This window comes from Ixodes scapularis, unplaced genomic scaffold (genome assembly GCF_016920785.2).
Source record: "Ixodes scapularis isolate PalLabHiFi unplaced genomic scaffold, ASM1692078v2 PGA_scaffold12__126_contigs__length_90152505, whole genome shotgun sequence".
Classification (NCBI taxonomy): domain Eukaryota; kingdom Metazoa; phylum Arthropoda; class Arachnida; order Ixodida; family Ixodidae; genus Ixodes; species Ixodes scapularis.
The window spans coordinates 5075279-5093083 of NW_024609838.1; the positions used below are offsets into that span (position 1 = coordinate 5075279).

The following is a 17805-nucleotide window of genomic DNA, read 5'->3' on the forward strand; positions in this document are numbered from 1 at the left end:
GTAAAGCTTTCTTTCTTTTTTTTTTCTGTAACTGGGATTGTTTTTGAAAATTGTGGCACACGGAATGTACGCATACTTCTGCCGTAGCGTGTTATTAAAATAAAGAATGAAAATACTATTTTAAACATATAAAATGTACTCGTGATACCCCTTGACGTCAAGGGAGAACACTCCCCCCCCCCCCCCCCCCCCCCCCTTCCCCGAGTTGCTATTTGTCAAGGTGGTGTCAGCTCATCGTGTGTCGCTAGTACATCGGCAAATTCACTCAATCTTACCATATGATCATGAATGTCTCTATATTATCTGACCCCCCCCCCCCCCCCCCCCTCATTAGTAAGATGAAAGGGAGGGAGGAACTGGAAACATAGAGCGTTTATTTTCATTCGAAGTTCGTCGCATCGACGACAGGAAATAGTGCCCTCTACTGGAAGTTCGAGTAGGTGTCAAAGGTGTCCAAGAAGGCACGCGCCAGGTCGTAGCAGAAGGCGTACTGGTTCTGCAAAGACATCAGGAATCAGAAGGTCACTACGCAAATCGTTGTCACACAACACAAATCCAGCCTCCCGTGTACTTTCTTTCCACTTGCAGCGAATTTGTTGGTGAGAAGAAGACTATGCTCGCTCTTCCCACATGCATAAACAAACATGGCACTACAGATTCTTTACTCTTAAAGGCTAGCGTTCTGTTTGGCCCTTTTTGTGCAATCACGTGTGGCGTGAGCACGCACAGAATTAGCTTTGTAGAGCAAATATTTGCACTTGCTTCCCCCTTACCCCTCTCTGCACCCTTTCCCTCCCCTCTACCGTCTCCTCATAGACAACATCTGAGTGACGACAGTTTGGCCATTTTGCCGCCCGATTCACACGCTCCGCTGCATGCGTCACGGGTGGTGCCTGTCGGCAAAAGCGCGTAGCGTGTGCGCCCCACGTTTTGACAGATGTCTTTTTTTTTTTTTTTTTTTTTTGCGAAGACGACATTATTTTAAAATGGCATTTGTTTGATTTGGCAAGCGCTGGCGGAATCCGGTGCAACCGACAACGTGTCCGCCTCGAAACTGGCAGGGGTTGAGGCACGCTTAAACCGCAGTCACAAAACTCAAACACCATACAAAGAAGGCACCAATCCCCTTACGTCCATTACACAAAATGGGTGTACAAGCTGGAAAGCACTTGCAGAAAAAAAGAAACACACACAAAAAAAAAACATCTAGACAAACAAGAATTGAATTTGACATTATTAGTGCAACTACAAAGTTGGTTATCTGAATGTGTTGCGAACTGTCTCGATCACAATATTGTTAGGCCGGTTATTCCAGAAAAAAGATTGCATGACCGATATGTGTGACGGGACCTTCGTACACGCAAGAAACACGTATCAAACAGAGTCACGAATTCCAGCAAACAGGTTGTGATGTATGTTGCTTTGCCAGTGCTTCGGTGTCGGCACGTGTTTTTGTTCGTCACCAAGTCCATTTTTTTTTTTTTTTTTCTTGTGGGTCACTTTTGAGCATTTGTGATAGGAAGGGTCTCGCTTAGACCTCGCCCTCGGCTGAGGGGTTGTTGGCTCGGGGCCCATAGCGGATTAGTGTTTACTAAGGGGGCCGTGCAACGATATTCGAACGAATGTTTTTCACTTTATGCGAGCATACTGGCGCTATAGTGGGACGCAAGTATACTCACATGCAACGCCGCTGACCAAAATACTCTTCTTTGTTTCGGCGTAGTTTCAAGAAGAAAACAACGTTTTCTTTCAATCTCTGCTTCGCTAAACTTGGTGACGTAACTAAGCGATCACACTACTCCCTTCCCCTATTGACAATATTTGTAGGCGGCTCATCGATTGGACCCAAGCAATGTGTAAGCACTCGATTTGGGCTCGTGATAACCAAAAGCTCAACAAGCATTCGGCGATAGTGGCCCGTGTCACATCGCTGCAATGACGACACAATAGCCGAACCATAACAATACCTGGAGCTCTGTGCGTGTCCATGTGTTTTGCCAACCTCATCTTGTGGCCATGATCAAAATGGCGGCGTATAATCAGCTTCAGATCACGACATGGCCACTCGTGCTGGCTGCAAGTTGAGGGGGGGGGGGGGGGGGGGGGACCGCTGCTCGTTTTTCTTAGATTTCTTCTGCGACCTCTATTGCGCGAGGTGGAAAACGAACACGTGTTATAGGTAATTAAGGTCAGGGATTCGTTCTAAGCGGTATGTGCGCAAAATGCAAAAAAAAAAAATGTTGCATCATTCCTTTGAGACTGTTTTTTTTTTTTGTTTTTTTTTCGGAACGGGCAGTGGTTTTATCAGCAATCGCTTCACGGTACAATATTTTTGGGGCGCCGTCCGTGCGCCACCTGGACCCCGGCGGACCATGTTCAGGCGGCGTCACCCACCAAATCCCCAGCTTGGGTGAGACTTCGAACGTTCTGCTGGACTTTATTTCGTAAAGCTAAGACTTTTTTTTTTACTTTCTTTTTTATTTGCGTTGGCAAACACTTGTTCCCGGCTGCATTTCTGCCGTGAGCGACGTGATTGGTTGGGGAAACGCATTTATTATAATTATAAAAAGGCGAACTGCGCTCACCGATCTTGACTTAAAGAGGGACCTGCAGATATATTCTTACACCTGACTGAAATTCCTCTCATTTCCTTTTTTGCCGTTTCCGAAGCCCGCGAACGCGCCTTTATTTGTCATCTACATTGTGTTTTTCTTCTAAATATCGCTCACACCTTTTAAAAACTTTAGCACTTTTCTTTGAACATGAGGCATCTTGTTCAAACCACTGGACACTTTTTAGCGTAGGTTGAGCGGGCGGTAATGTTTGTTTTATTTTACGATTCGAAAAACTGTTTTCTCCTAAACGTTCGGCACAGGGAAGTATGGTTTGTCACAAAATTAAAAAGTCACCCAGATTTGTGCAAACGGTCACATATGGCCATTTTGCAAGAACACGTGTGCCTATATATTTTATATGCATACAAGTCGGTGTCAGCACTACTCTTTAAAAAAATGAGTCAACGAGGTAAACTGTCTAACGGGTCAAAATTTCCTTGGAGTCAAAATGACCACCTAGGTCAAAACGAGACATCGAGAGGAAATGTCCATAGAATGTCCAATATTAAACATATTGACTCGATGGACACTTTGGCGTGGCATATTTCACGAGCACTGATCCTATTCTGTAGCGAGTAAGTATGAAATTGAAAAGCGCGCTGACCTAGTGACCCACCTAGCAGGAGGAGCACATTTATTTTAATAATCCATTTTCTATAAAGGGGCCAAAGAGTATGGATGTGCAAGTAGTACTGAATTTATTTGTTAGTATTAATATTATTATTAAAGGAAAATGGTTCGGCTTTCCGAAGAATAGTTTTTTTTTTTTTACATTATATTACGCATTTTTGTATTACGAAGACCCGCCGGGCATTTTCTTTTACGCGTGTTTGCCTGACATACGCTTGCGTGGGTATTGTAAATCTTCAGCGTTTTCTTTTTTTTTTTTCTTTTTACCTGGAAGATAAAAAAACGCTACTATCGTAAACTCGTGCTGCATCACACGGACTCCTTATAATGATGTTTTGAGCTACCATTCGATGATCTCCCTAAGGAAGTGAATAAACTTATAAGATAAATTTTATTTTGCGTTTATTTTTATTAACCAAAATTAAATGTTGAACGCTTCATCGTAGAACATTAATTCTGGTCTGCTCACAAATGTTCAAGGTGCACTGGCTTGCACCCTTCAGAAACGCAGCCGCCAATGCCAAATTAAAACAAACTAGCACACAGGGTCTGATGGCCCTGCTAAATATATCACAGAAATTTCCCTTGTGCGAACGTGCATAATTCGCTTGTCAGGCAAGTTAAGAGTACGATTCTGAAACAAGTGCGTGAGATGGCCCCGCTTTCAATTTAAAAAAAAAGAAAAAAAAAAAGAATTTCTTACAAACTTTTGCCTAATTTATTCGTGAGTAATTCTCCAGCAACTGACACCGTCCATATACTAAAAATTAAAAAAAAAATGAATTTTACGCGGGGAGTGTGGGTTTCGTACTGCGACCGGGCGCTGGGGACGGCGGAGAGGCCTCGGAGTTAGCGTCGAGCCTCTGTTAGTTCACGCAGCCGCCGAGAGATGGCGCTAACAATGAATAAGGTATATGGCTAGGTGGCGTAAGCTACCGCCCGAAGTTTTGGAATAATTCGCGGGTTCTAATTTGTGCGACGCAAGGGGATCTCAGTGTAGATTCCAATGTGTTCACATTTCACTGCAATTGTTCGCGGGACCTATTTTTCACGAACGGTAGGCTATTCGAGAAATTCTCGAAAATTAGGTCCTCGCGAAAATTAAGTTGTTTACAGTATTGCTTCTGCATTCTTAGCAGCTATTGCTGGATATAGTGACATCGTAAAATAATACTATAAAAATAATGTAGACCCTAATGAGTCGCGTGACATGCCCCAAAAGGCTTGTTCGCGACCTGCTTGTATAGGTCACTACAGGCTTGATCATGGCAGTTCTTACAACGTGGATAACTTCATTAAAACTTTGAACTGTCTTCCTGCCACTTGAGTTTCTTTCACACCTCCCAACCGTCCCGACCCAAAGTGTCGTGTTCATTCGCGTCCAGCGATCAAATGCTCTTCAACTTCAACTTTATTTTTTCTCTCCAGGGGAGAGGGGGAGGAAGAAAAAAAAGCAGACACTTGTCGCTTGACAGAGTTTCTCCTCCCCTCCAGCAACGAGAGAAAACTATTTTACGTACTAGTGACCCGCAGAACAAGGTTTACATAGGATCAAAACACACAACATAAAAAAAAAATTGACGTACATCACGAACATTTCTTAAAGGTCGGAGGTCCCCATCAAGAATAGGCACAAATAACACTAGAGAAACAATGAACGAATATCCTTTCTGCTCAAACTCATCCAATCCGTGCCCAGTTTATGTGTTTTGTTTATAACATTAGGCAACGAATACTGCAACATCTGGAGGCCGTAGCCTGTTCTCGAGCGAGGCGTTGACTATGTGTCAACACAACGGCCTGCATATGCAGGCACTCTCCGCTTCGTATTCGCGATTGATAGAAAAACAAGTTGATTTTGCCTCACAGACGTTTGATATCTTAGAAGAAGTTTATAATTATAATGCTCTGTAATTGGCACTATATGAAGGTTTTTGAAAAGTTGTAATGTGTGAGCGTTGAACTCCGCATTGCACAGAATTCAAATTATTTTCTTCTGGAGAACATGGAAATGATGCATATTTGTAGCCGTTGTGCTACCCCAAACAAGAAGGCAGTAGTTATAGTAAGAGTAAAAGAGGGAGTTATAAAGAAGAATTAATACCGAAAGAAGTAATATACTATGACGGGATTTATAAATAATGCCCACAACTTTTGAAAGTCTGCCAGCTATGCATTGTACTTCGGCGTCCCAGCTCATGTACTCATTAAATATCACACCAAGAACCTTCACATTTTGTACAAAGCCAATATTTTGTCCTTGGAGAGAGAGCTCTTGAGTAGATAAAAACACTGTATTTTTGGATCCAAAAAGTATTGCTTTCGTCTTATCTGTATTAATTACTAAAGAGTTCTAGATTGTCCAGTCACTTATCTTCAGCAAAACGCTATTTGCCGCACATAAAACCTGGTGGACCACTTTCCCCGAAAAGAATAAACTGGTGTCATCTGCATAAATGATAAAATCTAACTGTCGTCTATATTTATTATTTCATTGATGTATAAGTTAAACAGAAGGGCTCCAAGGATGCTCCCCAGCGGCACCCCTGATGTCAGTTTTTTTTTTTAGCTAGAGCGCTGACTGTCGATCACGACACACTAATGCCGGTATTAAAAAAAAAAAAAAAAAAAAGAACCTTTCGATCATTGTTTAGGCTACTCCTCGCACCCTGTATGTATTTAATTTTTGAAGCCGAGTTTTATGATTTAGAGAGTCGAAAGCCTTTGAAAAATCAATAAAGACCCCCAAGGTAATCAGTTTTCTTTCGATGTTGTTTAAAATTAGTTCCTTCTTTTTTAATAGCGCGAGTTCCGTCGAATGCCCCTTCCTAAAACCAAACTGGCAAGATGTTAGGATAGAGTGTTTTTCGCAGAAGGTGTATAATCTGGCATGTAATATTTTCTCTAACCCCTTTGAAAACACTGGGAGCACAGAAACAGGTCTATAATTACACAGGTGGGTTTTATCCCCAGACTTGAAAATAACCGTAACCTTTGCAACTTGCATTTTTTTAGGAAAATGGCCATTTTGCAGTGCCACATTAAAAGATATGTGCGAAAAAAGGAGCAATTGATTTAATTACATGTTTCAGAGGTTTCATTTGAACACCATCTATGTCAGTACTTTTGCTATTTCCAAGGTTCATAAAAACTGATGCCACTTCCTCCGCGTCGGTGCGGGCAAGAAAAAGTGTGTCAGAGACACCTCTCACAAATGGAAATTCATCGACAGCGTTACCATTCTTTACAATGTTTACGAAATAGTCATTAAATATTTGAGCCAACGCCAAACCACCTCTTGTCTCCTCCTCTCTCTCTCTCTCTCTCTCTCTCTCTCTCTCTCTCTCTTCTCCTCCTCCTCCCCCCCCCCCCCCCCCCCCCCCAATGTTAAGCTTCATGGCTGTAGACTCGAAAGGGCCACGCCGCAGAAATGAGTTAAGCTTCTTCCATATAATATCTATTCGTCGCTCATTTTCGAACGCAGCATAAAAATGCGAACCTGCTCCGTGCCTGCCGCCTATCGCTGTGAGCAGACGACGCTTTACTCCCAAGTTTGAAGTTCTTTAAGGGCTCTTTCAGCGATCTCAATTTTTTTTTAATGGTGTCAGGTCGAAGAGAACGCACAGTGAACTTTTGAGAGCGACGTGTGACCGACGGACCACGTCACGTCGGTTCTGCGTGAAGAGCTGCCCCGGTGGAGCCAACCGAAACTGCAAAACACAGACACCAAACCCAGTTGTTTTAACCATTTGACGATTTTTTTTCGAAGCCTGAGAGGTCGTCGGGCACGTAAAAAAAAAAAGAGAACTTCGTCCGATTCTACGACTCACCGGTCATCTTCAATTCTACATGTCCCAGGCGCCGCATGCGCCGCCATGTTTTTCGAGGGAGGATAAAAAGCCAGGAGGCGACATCACTCCGGACTTCGATTTTCGGTATTTCAAAAAGAAGGGCCGTAATACCATTGTAATTGCATTAAGAAAACATGTTATACAAATACCGTTATTAAATATTATATAAGTGTCGCCTAGAAAGCTTCAAAATTTCATAATTTTTAACGTCACAAATAAAAAGAAGAGAGGAGGTGAGAGGAGAGAGCGAAAAACGCCAAAAATAAAAAGGTGCGCACACGCGCGAAATTTTTTAATATTTTTTTTAACATGGTATTTTTTTGCGTGTGTATGACTACAACTTGCGTCGTAGTAAACAAGAACGAAAAATACGACCTTTGGGGTGTCACTGCCCCTTTGTGTGCGGAAGGCCCTTCCGCACACAAAGGAAACTCGAAACCAAAACACAGCGAACCAACACGCCGCTCGCCAGAAAATGGACACTGGATCTCGAATTCAACCGGAAGCAAGTGAACCCGTATAATGGTATACGGCTTCTCTTACTTCCGGTTGGATTGGAGATCCAGTGTCCATTTTTTGGTGAGTGGCGTGTTGGTTAGCTGTGTTTTGGTCTCGAGTTTGTCGGTGTGCTTTGTGCCGAACGCTCGTCAACGTTCCGTTGGTAGTTTAATTTTTCATTACGAATTTTCTTTCTATTTCTACGTTTTTTCCCCAGATTTTGACTTCACACCCGGCGTGGCCCGATCACTGGTCACCGGTCGAACTTAGTACTTTCGCGTTACAGTTTTGTTTTAAAATAAATGCTCGTTTTAATCTCGTTTTTTTTTTTTTTTTTTCTTATTGGGGTTTAATATTTTACATTTTGTGACAGACAGTGTCTGTAGAGAGCTTTTTTTTTTTTAAATGATGTGTAAGGAGTGTGACCAGAACTCAAATTTTCATGGGAACGACGAGTGCCGCAGAACTTACCGAGTCCACGATGAACTGCGGCCGACTGGCTCGGATTGTTCGCACTGTGCGAAACACGTCCAGCTCCTGCTCGAGCTTAAGCTGCTCACAGTCAATGGCCGATGCGCAGAAGAGCCCGGACGCCCTGCATCCGTCCCTGAAACACACACAGACCATGCACCGAGCGTTTTTTTGGTAAAGCCAAAAACCATTCAACATCGTCGTACTCGGATAGGCGAGCATTTTGCCCTTGCGCCGTCCTTAGTGAAAAGCTCGAGGTACACCTGAGCACTTCTTATGAGTTGTGAATGCGAAAGCATGCAAGACGCTCGTCCGCTCCCTTTTTCGTCTGCTGAGTACTTTTCGTCGCCGGTGACCGCGCGTGCTCCCCTGGGCACGCTGACCTTGGACGCTACGTGTTAACGGCGCGATGGATGGATAGATGAATACGGCTGAGCCCTTTGGATCGGGCGGTAGCTTACGCCACCTAGCCATGGACGCGCGCTGATGGACGCGCAGCGCCATGGGGTGAGCGGTCCTCGAAAGTGACGAGGGCAGCGTCCGAATGGGAGCCTCGTCGACGCGCGCCAGCCAATGGAACTGGAGGCGAAATCCATCAGCTTTACTTTCGCTCCTTTGGGATCGGAGACACTAGGTGCCGTTTTAGCGCTTCAAACTGATGACGTCAGCTCGCTCCATTTGACAGTTAATGCTCTCGCATTACTAGCGCAGTTACGAGTAGGAAGGGTCACACACCGTACAAAAGAGACGCGGTGTTCGCTGCACACAGGAGGGTAGAATTACCCGAGGACACGCCCTAGTGCATGGTCGAAGCATATGTTTGTTGCATACATGCTTGCAACATGTCTACAAACAGACGTTTTTATGATGTACAAGAAATGTAACCGCGGCCTAAAGCTTTTCTCTTTTTTTTAATTGTTTTATTAAAGATTGTTACACTCTGGTTACATTTCCATTCGGTGGTCCCCGCTGGTCGCGAGTCGAGAGGCCGTGTCTACCATTCGCGACTTAAACTGTCGTCCCTCCAGCTCGTTGCTCGCCCTCCAGCGGCAAAAACGCAGAGCGCTCTAGTGAGGGTCCCTCCGCTCTCCTGCGCAGCCAGAACGTTAGAACTGTTCACGATCGTGGCTCGCGAACGCTCACTTCTGATTGCAAACAACACTCCTCGCTGATCCGATGAAGTGCTGCAGCCAGCATCTGACTCTACCTTACTAGGGAGTTTTGATATTGCATATAGAAACAAACACAAGTGCTGTGCGGTCGCGTTAGAGTCGCGTGTTGCACATGCGCACCGTTGCCATGCGCCAATCCAAGACCAAAATTTTGGGCTCTGCGCACGCGCAATTTGAAACACGTAATGATAACTGAAACAAAAAGTTCTTGCGTTCGCTCGTATATGCAAGACTAAAACATGCTACTCATTCACCGGTTTTCCAACGACAACGAAATATGCTGCAGCGAGCAGACGTGCAAGCGGGTGGAAGCTCCTTCGAACTCGAAAGGCTGAGATTGGTAAAAACACGGCGCGTAAAAATGAAAGAAAAGAAAGGTTCCGAGTAGCTTTGTAATGAAAACAACACCAACAACAAAATTTTTTTTTTTTTTTTTAGTATTTCGGCGCATTTGGTACGGCAGGATTGGCGGCGAGTTTGTAAGTTTTTCTGATGGCCAAAAGTGGCGACTTTGATATCATCATATGGTTTACCCTCAATTAATGTCATTTTACTAGAATTTCTCAAGCTAGATAGAATGTTTTAAACTATTTTTATTTTGTAACTCGTTAATTAAGAATTCTGCAATTGGAACCACTCAATATAATTTGACAACTTTGAATTGCCATAGTCGTTCGCGCGTTTGAAATTGGATCATATGCAACAAGTTATATTAGAGTTTGAAAAACTATTTATTGAAATATGTCAATTGTATTAATATTACAGATAGTCGTAGTGTAGGCCCTTCCCCCACCCCCCCCCCAAACAACATAATAAAGAAAACTTTAACCATATTAGGTTTTACAGCAAGTCTAATTTTGATTTCTTTTTAGCGCATAAAAACCTCTGACATCGTTATCAAGATAAACATAAATACTTGATGTAATATAAAGTCTCATGCGTCAAGTGTTGCCTTAAATACAACGCACTCTCCTCTTGTCTAGCTTACTCAGATTTTGTTTTGGGGGTTTTTGTAGTGAGAACAGCGTTTCTTAATGTATATAGATATTTTAAACTCATCACCCGTGGAGATGTTCTGTAAAATTTGGATTGATTTTATTATTGTTGTCCTGGGAATAATACTAAAGCAATTAATCATCAACAATCCCCCAAAAAAAACCGTTAAAGGGCCCGCAGGTCATTATTTCACATGACCTTCATCCGAGTAAAAAAAGGCTCCAAGAACACGCAAATATCAGCGCTGATCTTTTCAATAATATTACGTTACCTCTAAGGTGTAAGGAAGAGCCTCCCTCTAAAGGGACACCAAACTCTCGAAAATATTTTTAAGTTTCTGAATCGGACATGCATAACACAAAATAAAGTTTCCGCGAACAATTTTTTAGCATAAAAATAGCACTTTTTTCCACGCAAGGGGACAACGCGACGCCGTGGCAACCAGTCTGCCCCGGAGGCGTCCGGCATTAAATAGCAAACGCTCCCTATGGTTTGTGGTCCACAATCTAGGTTCTCTCTATACTTCGTTTCAGCTTCGGTCCGAGCGCGTGTGCTGACACCTGGTGTCAACAAACGCAGGCTAGCGCCTGTTTTGCATGGATGACTCTTGCTTCGAATTTAAGCCGCCGATCCTTCGGAGCTCGATTAACTCTTGTGCCGGTCTACAAACGCGACCACCCCGTGACCGTGCCCCCTGAATACCCACCGACACTGAACGATGACCGTCTTGGAGTCGGTGCGTGACTGCCAGTGATCCACGTGCTGCAGGGCTTTGAGGACGAGGTCGCAGGAGAAGGGAACTGTGCTGGACTGCGTCCAGGTGTCCAGGTGGAACTGCTTCAGCACCCGTGGCGTGGTCTGGACCAGGAAACAATTCCTAACGTAAATAAAACCGCACATATACGAAAAGGGCCGAAGTAATCTATAACTGTGCAGATAGTATATAGTACGATGCCTGGACCGCGTCTTCGACTCGTGTGTCTCGCGTCCTACTCCGCCCACACGTCGAAAAAGGTTCCCAAGTGGCAACAAATGGCGTCACAAAAGCCGCAGAGTCACGCTGTCGAATGTCGCTGTCCCGATGTTTGGACGTAGAAATTCCGGCAGAAAAGCACGAGCAAACGCGAGTAGTCGCTCACGTTGCAGCCTGCAGGCGTCCCGACTGCTGGCTGCCGAAAATTCCGCGGGCAGTCGAGCCGGAGGGCGGCCAACAGCAGAACAGGAACCTTCCACATCCACCACCGTTGCTGAGACACCGCCAGGGTCGCCACCGGCGACAGCGTGACACTTCAATAACGTCATCAAACAAAAAAAATTTTTTTTTTTTACGCAGTAAACACACCGACTGGACACGTGTTCCAGGCACCATGCGACGATGATGATCACGCTTCTCGCTTTGTGACTGGCTCTTCGACGTCCTCATCGACTAATGCCGCACACTGATCGGCTGCAAAGCGATAATAAGATGCAAGAGACTCGAGACGCCCGGTGAGCGAGCGCTTCTTTTATTCGAGCGAGGTTTCTTCGGTTCGTGTTGAGAAACTATCCTGTTCTTGCCGTTTTTTTTTTTTATTTTTACGAAAGAAAAATGGTCTATGGCTGCTCGTCTCAATGTTGACGACTTCAAACTTAGAAGTGGCCCGAATAAACGCAAATGGCCTATAGTGTGCTGCAGATTTAAAATAAAAAGTCCCTCCCATGAAGCTCTCTAACCGCAGTGATTGGTAGTTTCCTCCAGTCCACTCGCCTCCTCTCTATAGCGTTCGCTCTGCTAATATGGAAAGAGCTGAGAGCTTTGTGGGAGGACATTGTCCTGCTATTCTTAACCTGCAAGAGACCACAGACCAGAGAGAACTGAAGAGTGAGAGACTCCCAGTCTGCGAGAAGTAAAACTCTCCCCCGGGATTCCGGAGCAAGAGGTGGTGTTGTCCCGTGCAGCTGAAGACCTTCCTTATGCGAAAACGAAGGTAGTAATCCAAGAGGGGCCCTGAACAATTGACAAAAAAGCTATCACTACAACAAGGGATGTTGTGACACAAGGTTTTCAACGTTTATATTAGCGTCTTCACTCGGTGTGGCCATCATGGGCAGTAACTGTTTCCAGAACGCTTTCAAAGCAATGGCTTTGTGTGGGAGACCTTTCTTGCTCGCGTTGGTCTCACCGCATAACGTCACAATGTCAGTTGACGCTAAGGTGTCGCACGAGGTCAGTTTCACTTGACATCATGGTATCACGTCACCTGACGTAATTGTGTCATATGATGTCACAGTGTTACGTGACGTGAAATCGCAATTTACCCGCTAAATTTTGTGGGAAAACATCCCAGTCAAATTTCGATAAAAATTGCTGCTCGTTCAGAAATCCTATCATGTTGTATCGCACCTTCACTCAATAGCTTGACAAAATAATTAAGCCAGGCGGTATTTTGTCTTCATTTTTTTTTCAAGGGAAGTGTTTGGTATTTTTTAAGATCTGTTGTATTTAGTGAAAACGGGTAATCAGAAGCTTTGTGCAAACAAAATTTAACGCTTCGGTTTCAGTTTCTGGAAAGTACTGACCCCAGTCTCTGCAACCTTGAGTGTCCTCACGATGAGGCTCTTGAGGTCTTGAGATCCGGCAAGTTCCACGCTGACCTTCTGGTACTCCTGGACACTTCCTTCGACCTCGGGCCAGAACATTGGACATGTCTGTAAGCGAGAGCCCGGTGAAGCTAACATAATTTTGCTCAGGGTTCATTTTAAACATAGTTAAATGTTTACGCTATATAATAAAGGAAGTCATCAGATAAAACTGTATGCTCATGCGAAATATATATACTACAGGAGGAATAGTACAAACGGTTTATTAACACCATTTCCCTGGATTATTAATCGCACTGAACAATGAATTCGGTGGACCGCTTGGTTTCTTAATCATTGCAGTTTTCTGGAAAAAAAATTTTAACAAAAACAAATGTAGCGCTTGACTATGTTTTACTCCCTTGAGGAGTCTTCCTTTTAGGCGCAACTGCGAGTTACCATGGCAAGTAAATGTTGAATGAGCTTGACTATCGTAGAAGCTCGGAGTCGTATATCGATGTAAGCTCCAGCAACATTGCTGAACGAAGTTAAAGGAGCTGTGCAACGATTTTAACGTTGGAAGAATTTGCCTCTTCGACTATTGACATTGTATATCTTGTCACAAAGGACAGAAAAACACGACTCCTTCCTTCGAAATGTTGCGTTTCTGCCGCGTAATCGCGAGGCAAAAGTTAGAATATTTCCCGAGCTGCAGCCGTGAGCGGCGGCCGTGAGAACCACGCGGCATGACGTCAATGGGGGACTTGTAAAAAGAGGGAAAGTTGTGCAAATACTTGCTCGATAAAAGGTAATTCTTGTATAAATCTTGTCGTTCCAGCATGAATATGAATGCTTAAAAAACCTGGTATCATCGACAAAACTTTTATTATACGGAGTTTTAGTGGCGCCATCTATCCGAGGTCAACAAAACCGTCAGCTCTATCTGCTACCGCGAACAGCCGCCAGAGGCCGGAGATGGAGGGGGACAGGGCCGGACGGGTATGGCCGGACCCGGATGAGACTTTTCTCCTTTCACCGTAATGTTCGCGCTGCGCCCGCCAGCACGTGGTCACGCGGTCACGAGTGCACGAGTCCTCGCTGCTCACTGGTGGCTCTAGAGAGAGAGAGTTTCACCGGAACCCCGCGCCAGCCCTATTGACGTCACATCACACGTGACTCGGAAGATGGTCAAGGAGTTGAGAGGTACCGAAAACCTCAATCTTTGTCCATTTTTAAAATAAAAACTAGGACATGCAGGCAAAAGCGGTTATTTGTTCTTTACTTCAGGAAGATCGAGACACCAATTCCCAAATTATTTAAGCAAACCACTGAAAATGTTGCACAGCTCCTTTATTGGAATATTTCGTGTGACGAAAAAGTTTGTATTCGTTAAATATAACAAGTTTAGGACGCATAAAGCGTTTTGGGCATGACATAAGTTGCTGACGGGCCCAAGCTGCTTTGAAGAAACACCTATAGAGTATTTAAAAGAACTTTTAATTTATAATCGAAACAAATAACTTCATAATTTTATGTTTGGGTTAAAACAAAGTTCGCATACATGTCACAACATATTAAATGCGTAGAAAATAAAAAAAAAAATAGATTTTTTTGCTTCTTTTTCACATCAATTACATCAAACGCAACTGTAAAATTTCGATACCATTCCAAGAAAAGTTGCAAATTCCACGCTTCTTCCGAAAGGCTTAAAAATGCTGCATCCCAGACCCAAACTTTGCAAGCCCCCGAAGAGCGACACTTCAGCCCCTGTAAAGCGTGCACTCCCACGAAGACACCATCGTTGAGGGAAAGCCCACTTCCACAACCAACCCTTTCTCTATATCCCATTCGATGATGTCCAGCGAAGGAGGAGGCTACGAATCACGCGTTAACCAATCCAGCGCTCCACGCGTGCCACGTGACTTCAAACGTTGCGCCTCGCTCCGCCCAATCAGGAGGTCACGTGGCGCGTTGTTAACTACGATTTGGCTCCGGTGTCACGTAGCGTCATTGAGGTACATTGTAAGGTTGAAGGGGGTATGTATTTATTGACGCTGCTCCCGACGCCATCTATCGATACAGGCGCCAAACACACACCGCAATTCAACCTGGTCGTTTGCGTCGCCGCCCGCCGTTAACCCTGGCAAGTTTCTTGACCCTATTTTTTTACAGAAAGGAAGCTGCGCTTTCTAATTTTACTAGAAAAGAACGACCTGTGAAATACACCTTCGGCGGAAAGTTTACATTGCTACCTCCAGGCGTCGATTTTTACGGTCCATTTTTATATCGAGCTTGCTGACTTGGGACACCCTATATATGCTTCGAGCAGGCTTGAGGCCGCTCTGCTGGTTTTTGTGTCTTCGCGTCTGCAGCCAACAGGGTGTCTTTTGTACGATTTAGGAGCAGTTCGACCGTGGATTTAGGGGGGTCGAGTGGAGAGTGTAGAAGGGTAGCAGCAAGGAATTTTTTTCTTTTTTTTTTTTTTCATCTGACCTCGTCTTCCAGTGGGCCCAGGGTGACGAGGGTCTTGGCGCCGCTCGCAGCCACCATCTGCCAGAAGTCGCCCACTGTTTCCGGAAGTGGCATCTGTGTCACCAGGTAGGCCTTTCTCCTCTTGAAGCCCTGCAAGGCCACGCCGAGTGTTGCGCCATACCAATCACGAGCTGCTGATGAGACGCGGTAAAGAAAGTGTGCACAGCTCGACCAGATTATTTACTCCTAATCAAAGCTTATTTTTTACCTAAACCGAAAAGATTATTTCTTGCGCAAGTTTTTATTTGTAAGTCAAAGGCGGTTTATATTTACCGAACGCCCACTTTGGCAGAAATCTGGAAATTAAAAATATTCTTATGTAAGAGCGTAACAATTAAGAAATGAGCCAATCACGAGCTCAGAAAGATCTGAAGCAGTGGTTTTTAAATGAGGGTTCGTGGACTCTCTTGGGAATTCGCGAAAACACGCTTCGGATAAAAGTAAGTAATAAAACAATTTTTTAATCCAAAGAAATATATGAATTTTCTGTGTGTCATTTTTCTTGTATGGGACAATAAAACAAGTCTGTATTACACTAGCAATAAGTTTTTTCTTTTATATGTATCGACATTTTTTGTTGCTTTTGTTAGGGGTAGACATATAGACGTTTTTCTTTGCAAATTGAGCCCCCAGCTTGAGAATTGCGGCGCCGACGACGCTTTCTAGCGGCTTAAGACTTGAAATACTGGCTGATTATGGCAGCCCAGTCGTCTGGATAGGCAACGGTGTGGGTAGGGGGGAACTTAGACTCGGCTAAGATGGCCTAGAATAACTTGGCTAGAACTTGGCCGCTTGAATCGAGCTGGTTAATGACAGGCCATCACCTTGCCTCCTCGAAAGAACGAGGGCGAAGACGGCGAAATGTTTTGATCGAGTTTCCACAACAAAGGAGTGTATGAGCAGTTGAATGTAGTCTATGCAAGTAAGCTCTCTTAGCATTTGATAGTGGCATCTTGGGTGGTGGCACGCAGACGCTTTCATACAGTTCACACGCCCTGGAGTAATAGCTTGCACTAATGACCTAATCGTAGCGCCGGCACCGGTTTGAAATCGGTTCGCTTCACTTAGACGAGTTATGAGCAGAAATGCGTTGACGAGTCAGATACAAGGCCCTCGCGATTCACTCTCGCAATCGATTCACTTCATAAATCGGGATAATTAGGCAACAGATGAAGCTCAAAAACACTGCAGCCACACTCGTGCTGCAGCTTCTTGTGCTCATCGCACTTTCCTCAGTTGTTCTTACGCTTATTACAGTTATTTGTGCATCCGACGACGACACAATGACAGCCAGTCAACCGTAGATTTTTCAGAAATTGTGACTCGCTAAAGAGAAACCCTCGGAACAAACTCAAGCACGACGTCCGTCTCCGAGCCTTTTCGCCCATACCCTCGGCGGTGGCACACCCTGTGTGAGCGGGCAATCCGAAAATGCAGCGGGTCGAGGATGCGTCAGTTTCGCATCGATATGAGGTTATCCGAAAAGGGCCTCTACTAAGGAGCAAAATGACCGGTTCGTTCGGGCCAACCGAGATGCTCCCGCGCTCGAGTCGTTTCTCCGAGCACGCCGGTGCAAAGCGGGGAAGCTTGAAGCGCGAACACCGATGCAAAGCAGTGATGCTCGACACGAGTTGTGCGGAGCAAGCGTCATGGCATGAACTGGATATGGTTGTCTAGAAGGGAAAGCTGTGACTATCACTCTCTTCGCCAAACGGGCGATAGTGATGCCACAGTTTAGCCTGAAGAGCGGAGTATCATTTGTAGGCCGACAGCAGCACCATTCCAGCCCCCTTCTAGCTTTGTGAAGGCACAAAATTGCCGTTACGGAAGTTTGAACGGTGACGTGACCTGTGACATTGTTGGCATAATCGAGGCCACTGTGAAATAAATTATCGTTTTTTTCAACGTTGTATCAAACATATAGATGGCCAATATTTGAAACTTAGGCGATTGACAAATACTCTGAAGGAAAGTGTTCCACTTAAGAGCATACGCGAGTGTACTTGATAGAATGATCAAGTCACTGAGCATTCCTTGCGCTCGGTATGTTTAGTTGATTATATAACGCGTGGAGAATCATGACGAACTCCATGACGTTGCGAGCTTATGACGTTCCTTTATTACTCTGCTCGGATTGTGCGTGGTTGCCGCTCCGACTGGAAGGGAAACGAAGTGTTCAGAAGTTTTATGGCTCCTCCGGGTTAACACTTCTTCTCAAGAGCGATTTCTGCTGTTCACTTTGTGTTTTTAGTTTGTTTGTTTTTTTCGCTCAATAATGAAGATATGTTTAGGACCCACTTAAGGGAAGAAACCCTCGACGAGCCAGATGTCTCATAATCCACGTGATCACGAAACGCAGCATGTATAACCTGATATCTACGTGTATAGAGGTCACTCACGTCGACGTAAACGGCGTTGATGTAGTCCGTCTGGCTTCCGTCCGCTGTGGGGCGCAGAAGTGGTCTCCGCGTGTCCGCTGCA

General features: G+C 44.7%; 1 protein-coding gene across 3 annotated transcripts in view; it reads right to left on the bottom strand.

The window, feature by feature from the left end:
* Positions 1 to 353: 353 nt before the first annotated feature.
* The window catches only part of LOC8040523 (receptor-type tyrosine-protein phosphatase kappa), a 93318-nt gene continuing 75866 nt past the window's right edge, over positions 354 to 17805 (bottom strand). For 2 of the 3 annotated variants that reach the window (XM_040211592.3, XM_029991228.4), the window contains exons 35-40: positions 17724 to 17800; positions 15286 to 15414; positions 12793 to 12921; positions 10940 to 11091; positions 8066 to 8201; positions 354 to 496 (exon numbers count right to left, since the gene is read on the bottom strand). In XM_040211592.3, coding sequence (XP_040067526.1) covers positions 422 to 496; positions 8066 to 8201; positions 10940 to 11091; positions 12793 to 12921; positions 15286 to 15414; positions 17724 to 17800 — 698 coding nt within the window. In that variant the 3' untranslated portion in view covers positions 354 to 421. The remainder of the gene's footprint in view (positions 497 to 8065; positions 8202 to 10939; positions 11092 to 12792; positions 12922 to 15285; positions 15415 to 17723; positions 17801 to 17805) is intronic. The other variant, XM_040501386.2, reaches the window with a different exon arrangement.